This window comes from Mauremys mutica, chromosome 2 (genome assembly GCF_020497125.1).
Source record: "Mauremys mutica isolate MM-2020 ecotype Southern chromosome 2, ASM2049712v1, whole genome shotgun sequence".
Lineage (NCBI taxonomy): Eukaryota > Metazoa > Chordata > Testudines > Geoemydidae > Mauremys > Mauremys mutica.
Genome location: NC_059073.1, coordinates 299,319,778 through 299,331,047, shown reverse-complemented (window position 1 = coordinate 299,331,047; position 11,270 = coordinate 299,319,778). Strand labels below are relative to the sequence as shown.

At 38.2% G+C, this 11,270-nt stretch overlaps 1 protein-coding gene across 1 annotated transcript in view; it reads right to left on the bottom strand.

The window, feature by feature from the left end:
• Window positions 1-341: 341 nt before the first annotated feature.
• LOC123363339 (ATP-dependent translocase ABCB1-like) overlaps window positions 342-11,270 on the bottom strand; it is a 55,445-nt gene continuing 44,516 nt past the window's right edge. Inside the window, exons 23-29 of the mRNA XM_045004192.1 lie at window positions 10,996-11,096; window positions 8,910-9,050; window positions 8,338-8,494; window positions 5,925-6,122; window positions 4,844-5,050; window positions 3,721-3,867; window positions 342-2,269 (exon numbers count right to left, since the gene is read on the bottom strand). Of these exons, the coding sequence (XP_044860127.1) occupies window positions 2,072-2,269; window positions 3,721-3,867; window positions 4,844-5,050; window positions 5,925-6,122; window positions 8,338-8,494; window positions 8,910-9,050; window positions 10,996-11,096 (1,149 nt within the window). The 3' untranslated portion in view covers window positions 342-2,071. The remainder of the gene's footprint in view (window positions 2,270-3,720; window positions 3,868-4,843; window positions 5,051-5,924; window positions 6,123-8,337; window positions 8,495-8,909; window positions 9,051-10,995; window positions 11,097-11,270) is intronic.

The window sequence follows — 11,270 nt, the reverse complement described above, 5'->3', positions numbered from 1 at the left end:
GGAAGATGAAGTGAACCAACCCATGTTACCTTCATCGTATTTGCCATTTTCCTGTTAAATTTCCTCCTTCGAAATACAAGTGAAGAGGCCAGATGTATACAGTGGGAGGTTTTCCAGATTCATTTTTTAAGAAGTGAGGTGCAGCCACAGAGCCGTGTCCTTTCTCCACACAGAAGATCAGCATCATCATTGAACGCACACTCCCAGCATAGACTAAAATACACTAAATAGCAAAAGCTGGTTGTTTTGGCCCCAGCAACTTCTAATCCCACAATATTTTAAAGAATGATCTGATACTTGACACCTCCAGGCCTTTTATTTCAAAATGATTTTTCCAGCAATACAGACTTGATTGAATTTGGCTGGCTGTTGCCACAGAAGAATGCACTGATGAACAACGTTAAGCAACATGCCAAGAATGACGTACATACAATCATCTTCCTGTATGTCATATGTAATGCTGATACCTTTCTCTAAGATGGGACCACATGTCTAATGGATGTGGCAGCTCATATGTACTGTCGGTGACCGAAGCAAAGCCCTTTTCTAAATCTTTAATGTCCAATTGTGCATGTCTCCTCAAATGTTTTGCCCAGCTCTATTAAAACAAGTTCAAAGTTATCAGACTGGAAGCAGATTGAGCAGTGAAGCATTTTGGCCTCTACTCTACATTATCTGTGTTGATGTGACTATGAGATCCCATTAACTAGCTACAGATGTTCTATAGTTCATACATTACGTGGCTTTAAAATAAAGTAAGTTTGGCAATCCTCTCTGTGTCATATTTGAATGATTTTCCACATTCTTTACTATAGGCTTCACCTTTACAGTAAACAGACTTAACAATTGGTTCCAGTGTAAAAACAAAACCAGACAAAGAGAGACATTTGATTCCGGTTTGGATAATGGGGAAACACTGTGAGAACAGCCATTGATTTCTCTATAACCAGAAGTGAAAAGTCACTTTCCTGCACACGTCATGGTGGTGCCAGCAGAAACTGACCAGCCCTTCCCAATGTGTCTACAGGGTTTCAATGGCCCATACTGGGAGTAGCCCTTCCTGGTAGCTGCTGAGAAAAGCTGATTGGGGATGAGGATGAATGGGGAAGAGCGACCACATGTATTTTGGCGAGGTTGAGAGCAAAGTTTATATATTTTTTATATTTTGTTTCCCTCATAGACCTAGAAGCTGGGAAACAAAGGGGCAAAAGACATTATAATTATTTTTAATTTCTGTCTGTTACAAGTAAGCAGAGGCATCTGAAAGTGTGAAATATTCCAAGCTCCTGTAGGGTGTAAATACTAAACAAAAACCAAAAGTGGTTTTGATTTTGTCCTTGGCAAACCAAAAGGTGAGTTTGCCAAAAGCAAACCCAAAACAGGGCTGCCCGAGTATGTCTCTCTCTCTCTTAATAAGTAGATGAGATATGTTCCTCAACTGTTGTTTAAGGTTGACTATATTAAGGGACAACACTCTGATAATAAAATATTATAACAGAGCTGTGTAAACCGTTATGACTATAGATAGATCGATCGTTTCTAAAACTCCATTAAAAAGGTGAAAAAATGTTTAAATCTAACTTCATATGGTCAAACCCCCACACAGTTTTTTGTTAAATAGCTATTTACATGGTTGACATTAATCAGCTCCAAAAGGAGCCATCATGGTCATTGGGCCAATGATAATTATTTTTAAGTCTTTTTGAAATAGCCTTAATGGTTTCAAAAGAACCAGAAAGTTCTCTTAGGTCAATAATACAGGTTTTAACAATAATTTATAAACAAACAGTTTGTGATCTATTTTATCAATATATATTTCCATGAAAGGCTTGTAATCACTAATATAAAAGCAGTTTAAAATTAACCAACACGCCCCAAAGGATTTTACCAATAGGATTAATTAACACTAAAGCTGTGAGACAAGGAAAAAATAAATGTCTCTTCTCTGTTTTTTACTACGTGCCTGTGTTTTGAACCTGGAGACATCTCAGTAATGAGCTGCATCCTTAGTATGATTTAGCTGTGTGTTGTGTGTGTATTTATATAAATATATTAGTTTGTAACATTAATGTTAATGAGAAACTTGTGCATTTACAAGTGCATAGTAATGTCCTTCCTTTGCCAGCAGCTGGCTGTGCGTCCCTTGTTCCACTACTTTTCCATTATGAATCACTGCTATGACATCAGCGTTCTGGACGGTCGTCAAGCGGTGAGCAATAATAATGCAGGTTCGACCCTTCCTGGCATCATCCAAGGCTTTCTGGACAATCTGTAGACAGATGCAGTGAAAAACTTGTTATTACTTGGAGAATCTTCCCTTTCATAGGTAACACCTTTGCCTTTGGGTGTTCCTCACTGGGGTTTAGGAGTCAGGACTTCCCATGCATGAAGGAGGCCTCAAACAGAGGGGCCTGATATTACAACCTTTATTTGTGTGAGTAATTCCACTGAAGTCATTGAGACTACTCTCATGAACAAAGGCTAGCAGAATGAGGTCCATAAGAATCTAGTGTGGACCAACATAAAACTTAGATCAGTTATCTGTGATATTGGCTGCTTACCAAATGTATGTGTTATATTTGACACTGCATGCTGTCTGTTTCCAACTACATGCCAAATTTAGAGAAACTAAGAACCTCTGTTCTCCCTGCCATATGCCCTTGTCCAGGTGTTTGTCAGTTAGACATGCACAATACTTAGATCAGTTTGGAGAAAGCAGACCAGTCGAATACATAGACATGACTAAAACTTGCATGTTCATTGATAGTACCAGCAATGCCAGATACTTCTTGTTAGCCATAAAAATCCAAAATTCAGGATCATGACATCTGGCTCACAACTGGATGGTGGTTTCCATGGTGGCATTTTTCACTTCTGCTGCATCCCCATCCAAATGAACAGTTTATTCGTCCCTAATGAGTCTCCCCCCTCTCCTGGAGATGGTGGATGCAGTGAGGAAGCTCAGCCAGCTGAGCAGCAGAGGATAGCTTAATTACTCTCTCTTCACTGCACAACATCTCCTGAGAAGTAGGAGGTGTTGCTGAAGCCTTTTTTCCAAGGCAGCTGCTCCTGTGTGTCACCTCTTACCCTCTGAATGCAGGTCGATCAAAGGGCTGGGAAGTGGACAGAGGCTTCTTCATTGTTCCATTCTGTCCTGACAGCCAGCAGTTCTACTGGCAGAGCTGATCCCTCTTGCTCTCTGTAGCAACACCTGTTCACCCAGATAGAGCAGGAAATAGTGCAGAAAGAGACCACTTTGCTGCTAGTGCTGCTGGCAGAAGGGAAGAGGAAGGCGCCTCCTCTAGTAGATCACAGTCTACTGTTTGAAGACACCTGTCTCAAACGCAAAGTTGCTAATTGTGAATGGGATTTTCCAAAGTGCTCAGCATTGGCCTAACTGTGAACCCATTCAAAAAGTGCCATTGACTTCATAACTGACTTTGAAGGAACTGAGGCAGGCCAGAACTGAGGAGTTCTGAAAATCGCATTTTGTCTCAAGCCCCAAGTGTTGCTGGCTACGAACAGCTCCCAATTTAGACAGCAGGAGTTGAAGGCACTCTACACCTTGCAAAAGCAGGCCGTAGACAGAGAGCGAGCTAAGGATTGTTCTGTGGAACTTTCAAAATTGTATTGTAGATGGAGCGCCTATGTTCTTGCAGTGAAGCGTTCAAACCCTGTAATTTTGTGTGTATTGCAAATGGTAGAATTCATATTACTAACCTTTTCACTTTCTGTGTCAAGAGCAGATGTGGCTTCATCCAGAAGTAGAACTGCTGGCTTACGAACTAGAGCACGAGCAATTGCTATTCTTTGTTTCTGACCTCCAGAAAGTTGTGCTCCTTTGTCACCTACTCGGGTATTATACTTCTGTATAAGTAAATATTCATTGTGAAGGAAAGTCAGAAACAGAAAGTTATATTTTTAATAGTAGATAATGTACTATATTAAGCATTTCCACCATGAAAGAAAAAAGAATAATGTAATTGTTTTTAATAAAAAATAAAATTTAATAAGATTTTATTAAGTGTTTGAATCAAAATGCATTTCCATAGCTACACGTATTGATAACTGCTCTGTAAAGAAAATTCATTTCAGCATCAGAAAAAGATTAACTCCCAAGTGATGCAACCACTGATGTGTCTAGTCAAAGACACCTGTACTTAAACATATAGATCTTAAGAGACTTTTATAACTTCAAGGCCCTAGAGACGCACACTCAGGAGGTGACCCTTTATTTCTTACACGTCCAAAACATTCTTCTAAGTATATTTTCAAAAACTAGGTGGTAATGAAAAAGAAATATTGTTTTTTTTCAATTTTCAATTTCATTTTCAATTCCATGCAACTTTACAGGAAGCCCGATTTCTTTGGGCTTTTCCAAGGTCTTTCTTCACTTTGAGAACTAAGTCCATGGCAAACATTAAGGTTAAAATGTACTTGAAACATTTTACCTTTCAGATAAGACTAAAACTAGAGAAAGTTTCAGCCAAAAAAGGAAAAAGAATTGACAAAGTTCATGAGGAAATGAAAATAAAGGTTTAGAATCAAATGTCTCTTTTATAGTTGTTATATAACATCACTGTGGTAGAGGAAAACAAGAAAACTGGAGCTCAGATTTTGCATTTGAATTAGCTAATTATGAATGCGTCTGTGTTAATACACATTGCAAGTTACATTTTTAAACATCAGCTTCCTATTTTCCTCTTTGAGAACTGTATCCAGAAGAAAATAAGCTTTTCTGAAAAAACCAAAAAGCATATTGTTTTGCATTAATGGGAGTTGCTTAGATAGGTCACAGTCAATATTTACCCCACACTGAGAATGGAAAGACATTTTCATTTACCTCAGGGAGATTTTCTATGAAGGTGTGAATATTTGCTGCTTTAGCTGCCTCTTCAACTTCCTCCTGACTGACAACTCTACTGTTGTCTCCGTACTGGATATTTTCAGCAATGCTGCAGTCAAACAAAATAGGCTCCTGGGACACAATACCCAATTTGGACCTTAACCATTGCAAATGCAAAGTCTTGGTATCGAATCTATCTGCAAACTAGAAACAGAAAAAGGGAAAAATCATTCCCTGCAGAATGCAATACTCCTCCTCAGGAATACAATGTAAATGTGAAACACGAATCTGTAAAAATTCTCTGACCTGTGTTAGAGTTACAGTAAAAGTAAAGTGAACCACTTCTGATCAAATAATAGTTGACCAGATCTTTCATCCAAAATTGAACTGAACAAAAACTCTTTGAAAATTCAAAAGAAGCTCAGATAACCTTTTCCTCTCAGAAGTATTTTTGTGGACATCTGCTCTGCTAGCTTCCGTAATAGATGTGGAATTGCCAATCTATAATGAGATGTGCCCACAGAATTTCCATCTTTACTGATGATGACAGGGACCAGAGATCTCATGAGAAAGTCTGTTCATGAGCTTCTTAGACCGAGACGGTTGAAGAGCTCCAATAAGAATCCACATCTTTGGGCATTTATTCAAACATCCTTTGACTCACCATCTCTAGGCTATTCTTCTTGGAGCTCCCATCATCATTAATAGGACTTGCATCAAAAGTCTCATCAAGTGATGAATTAGACCTCAAGTTGTGTCATGTTAACATGACTACAGGACTAGTGACAAGGGTTACATTATGGGAAGTATATTCTAATGCCGCCTCCAATATATCAAGTCTATCAACAAAGAGATGCAATCTAGTGATCTAAAGCCTGGACGGGGAGTCAGAAGATCCAAAGTTCTACTCCCAGCTCTACCTTAAGCAAGTCCCAAGTCTTCTCTGCAGTTCCCGGACCTGTAACAACACTCATCCACCTCAAAGGAGTGTTGTATGGATGATTAAATGTTTGTAAAATACTTTGAAGAACAGTTCTATAAGCTCTAAGCGTTAACAGCTTCACAAATCTCTTCTTACCACTTGTCCTGCCATAGGGTCATAAAATCTCTCCAGCAGCTGAATGGATGTGCTTTTGCCACAACCACTGCTCCCCACCAAGGCTAGCGTCTGTCCTTTATTAACCTTCACGCTAAGTCCTTGCAAAACATGAGCTTCTGGTCTTGTAGGGTATACAAAATGGATGTCCCTGAATTCAATGTTGCCATCAAACTGACTCTGGAAATGGTAGAAAATACAAATGTATGACAGAAGACCTGTCTATCTTGTACAGAAGCATCAAACACAACTCAGTATGGTCATTTAAACAAAGGTGTTGACAAGTCAGTTGGAAATGGTATGGCATTTTCAAACCCAGAGCATTTTTGTCAGTTTATTATTGCTTAAATATGCAGTGACATGGCTTGGTATCTTCTGTGTAAAGGACCTCTTTGTTGAGTGGTTCTTTTCTGCATCTCTCTCTCATTTATATCATTCCTTTTCAGCCTGGTTCACAAGGACTAGCATTACTTTAGGTAAGTAAACAACCCTAATACCTCTCTTTTATGTCATCCTTGCATATAATCCAGACACTATCACTGTGTGTGGAAAACATAGTTCCTGTCCCTGGGAGTTCACTCTCTAAATAGTGTAATTTAAACACACAGTACACAGGATGAACATAGTACAAGGTGAACATCAGATCTCAGATTGGGTTAAACATTTTTACTTTGGTGGATTATTCATAGTTTTCAAGGACAACCATGTTTTCAGTGTAGGTTTGAATAGGGAAAGGGTAGCTGATTGGCTCTTTTATGTAGGAAGGGAGCTCTGAGTATGAGGTAGCAAGGAGTAAGACTTGAAGACAAGAGTGAGTGAAGGAGATGTTAAGAGAGACTATGGGAACCTTCTCTGATGCCTGGGGGATCGGACAGCTCCAGGACCACAATACCAGCACTGTCAGTACAATGGGCTCTTACAGCACCTAGAGAACTGGACTTCCAAGGTTTAAACTCTTTGGGCCAAATCTTAGCTTAATTGCAGCCAAAGGCAGCTGCTTCACTGGCATCAGAATTTTGCCCAGAGTGGTTTCACTTTCAATTAATGTCTTTATCCGCAAGAAGATATTTCCCCTGAAGCATTAGCAGTCTGGGCATGTGGAGCTGATTCAGGAAAGTAGTCAAGCACACGTGTGACTTAAAGTTGTCCACATGAGTTACTGGCATGCTTACAGTATGTGCATGAGTCCTTTTCTGAACCGAGGCCACTATCCAAAAGCTAGAATTCTAAAGCAATTTCAAGTTTCTGAAAGTCTGGTTCTGCTTGTAAAAGCATTTATGGAAAGCACTGAGACACAATATGAAATGTGTTCAGTTTACAAATACAAAGATGAGTTTCTAACTGTCAACACTGGACTTTGAGAGACAAGCTGGGTTCTTTCCATCTCACATATAATCACCAGGAACAAAAGGTTCTGCAGGCCAAGTTACGTCCTCATTAATACTTGTGCAACCCCTTTGACTTGAATGAGGTTACACAAATGTTGTATGCAGTGTTGTTGTAGCCGTGTCGGTCCCAGGATATTAGAGAGTCAAGGTGGGTGAAGTAATATCTTTTATTAGACCAACTTCTGTTGGTGAGAGAGACAAGCTTTTGAACTTATACAGAACTGAAGAAGAGCTCTGTGTAAGCTCAACAGCTTGTCTCTCTCACCAACAGAAGTTGGTCCAAAGAAAGATATTAACTCACCCACCTTGACTCTTTGTTACACAGATGTAACTGACTGGAACTTAGCAAACACATCTGCTGATGATGCACAAGAAGGGACAGAATCTAATTCACACTCCCCCAGATGTATAGTTTACAGGACCAAAAAGCAGTGAAAACACACTTGTATTGCTAAAGAAAGCAGTTATAACTCTGGGCTTGTCTTCACTACCAGGGAGATCGACACTGTTGCGATTGGTTCAACGGGTGTTGATAGCAGAGTGCTCTCTGATCGATTCTGGTACTCCACCGGAACGAGAAGAGTAAGGTAAGTCGATGGGAGAGCATCTCCCATCAACGCAGCACAATGAAGACACTGTGGTAAATTGACCTAAGCTACATCGAACCCAGTAACATTATTCACATAGCTGGAGTAGCGTAACTTAGGTCGACTTACCCCAGTAGTGTAGAAAAGGCCTCACAATACACCCAACGGATAGAACCGGTGAATGAAATGTCATTCTTCCAGTCATTTTTTCAGAACAGAACTGTACTTAAAAGTATTCTGTTAATTTCTCAAGCAAAAAGAGAATATAAAATATTAAGTTATTGCTGTTAAATTTTACCCTACCTGTCTGGTCATGTCTTCTGTGACATTGCAAAAGGCAATTTAACAAGATTAATACAATTAAGGACAATACAGTACCACCAGGTTTGTTCGTTTTAAGGACTTTCTGAATTGCCTTACCAGTTTTGTACCCTCTTCACTATAGCTGTCAATTAATGGTTTCCGATTCAAAAGCTGAAAGATTCGTTGGGCAGAAACTTTAGCTTTGCCGAAATCTGGTGCCAAAGAAGTGGACTGCCCAACATTCATAGCACTAAATAGAATTGAAAGAAAGGCTCTGAAAACCAAACACAAAATATCTTTCAGTTCATTTAAAGAGAGACTTTATTATTGTTCATAAATTATAAATATTGTTTTCCTTATTTAAAACAAACAGACTTAACACTATCTATAAATCTGAGAATTGTGACTTTTTAGAACTTTATGGCTTAGAAAAATTACACACAAAGGATTAGAAACGGAGGTTTACAGCTACAAATATTTTATGGGTGACTAATGGTATGTAATTTCTCCACGCAGAAGCATTTCACAAAGACCATTTGAAGTGTCAGCAGCAAAAGTTTCTCCATAGTAAATAAACTGAGCCAGGCTCTGTACATGCCAACACACCTCTTGCACTATTGCCTCAGTAACTAGACTATACAAAATAACCATGTGTTGAAATCACTGCCTTTGGACCGATGTGTACTCACATAAATACATTTTCAAAGTTTGTATAACAATTAGCAATGAGCCATGCCCCGAATCTGAAGATTGCTGCATCAAGATAGTAGTTTGCACATTGGGCTATTCCATAGGTAAGTCCATATAGGGGGGCTTTTGTTAGAGAGTCCCTGATAAAAGAAAAGATTTATGTTAAAGGAAAACATTGTCATGAAATGCCAAGAGCAGAGACTGGCTGGGAGAAGGTCAGACCTTTGGATTAGGGGTGGCAAACCCTATACCTCACTCACTCAAATAATAAATAATAATAATTAATAAAGCTGCATGCTCAGGAGTCCATAAAGGTGCCTCTGGAGAGAACTTATGGCAAATGAGATCCCTTCATCCCAACAAGCTGTTTGTTGGATAGGGCCTTATGATAAAGTTACCTTTAATAGTCAAAACATTTTAACACTTGAATGCTGGTTTCCAGAATAAATATTTATGGATGGCCAAAGCAATCTGACACAAAGCAAACTGATAATTTCGATAAGTCTCTTAAGATCTTTGAATGCTTGAATTTTTGGACACTTTGGATAAATATAATGGTCACGATGGAAAAGTCAATGTCAACAACACAGCATAACTGAAGCATTGCAGATATTGCAAGCTCTGAGTACAGGAGGGGAAAAAGTAGCAACTCAGACCCCACTGTACAGTGGTGACTTTTAAATGCTGACTAATGTTGTTGTGTGGGATGGTAAAATTGGATCACCTTAATTATGTGCAGACCTTGCTGTGACAAAGAATCTGGTCCTATTTCTGATAAAATGATTTTTCAACAGAAAATGCAATGTCTGCACATTTGAAATTTTCCATTGGGAAAAAAGTAACAAAATATTTTATTCTGGGTTGGTTTGACCTGAATTGAAATATTTCTGCTTTGCACCCACAGCCATGTGACTCCGATAATGCATTATGCCACTCAGTCAGAGGGGAGACCACACTGCATCATGGGAGATGTAGTCCAAACAGGGAGCCTGGCCCATAAGAGAGGCAATGTTCCAAAACAGGGAAATGCAGCTTAATGTTGAACTAGATAGAAACAAAATGTTTCAGATCAGTTAAACAAAAGAAAAATTAAATATTTCAATTATTTGGAAATATAAAAATATTTTGTTTGGAGAAAAAATGCAAAAATGGAATGATTTGCCATTTCTAAATTGAATTTTTTCTAAAAAAACTTTTCTTTCCATGAAAAAATTTGATATATTTTCACATTTTATCCCACTTCAGAGCAAACAAAGGTTGAAATATTAGAATTTCCCACAGGATAGAAATTCAGATTTTCACTCATCTCTAGTGCTCATATATTTTTAAAATGTTTTCCAAAATAGTTTCTCTATAAATCATAATATTGTGATACAATGACCTGCCAGGACTAGAGACAAGTGCTAAAGCTGAAAACCCCATTTCTCCAATGAAATATAGATGATGGTTTATAGGATATTGAATCATAAAACTGTCATTGGCAGAGGACAATCATTTTCAATCCCTGCTTTTACTTAAAACTTACTTAAGGGGAAAGAAACAAAAAAGATGGTAGATCATTTCATTTAAATAAAATGGAGACTAGGAAACTGTCGGACATATTTGGATATTAGAAATTAGCCCCTGCAGTTGTTAGCTTGCAGAGTGTGACTGAAAAGGCCAAAGGGGGAAAAGAAATGCACCTTATTTCAAGACCGGCAAGTTCTTACTTGAAGTACAAATCATAATACACGGTGACGTTATGTAGTATAAAGTCTTTGCCACTTGACTTATGAAGCTTATTTTGCTGCAGTACTTGTGAAGAAGTAAACATCCCATATTCATGTTAATAAAAACTTTATACCAGGTCATTAAATTCTCTCTCACTCACAAATATTACATCACACACAATAGCATCTAAGAATGTATTTTAAAGAAACTGAGTAAAAACTTTTTACCCTGCCAAAATCTTTTCAAATCATTCATGTGTTTAATATTTTCATTCTGCAAATGAATGTAATATGAATAAATCTTGAGTTGCTTTAAATTAAGAAAATATGTATTCATTGCTTTTAAAAAACAGAATTGTTTGCGAGCAAATCCTACCTGTATGGACCATTCAAATTAGCATTATATCTCTCATAGAATGCATCTTCACTAGTTAATGAAGCCACAGTTCTTATATTTTCAACCACTTCCGTTGAAATCTAAATCGGGAGACAAGACAGATATGAAGTATTCTCTTCTGTTTGAGTCTACTCCTACCACTACGTATTTAGCACATCTGTAGCACTTTTCATCTTTTGATCTCCAAGTGTTTTTCTTTTAATAAAAGGAGATTAAGTATCATTCTCAGGGAAACTGAGGCACAACCATTAAAT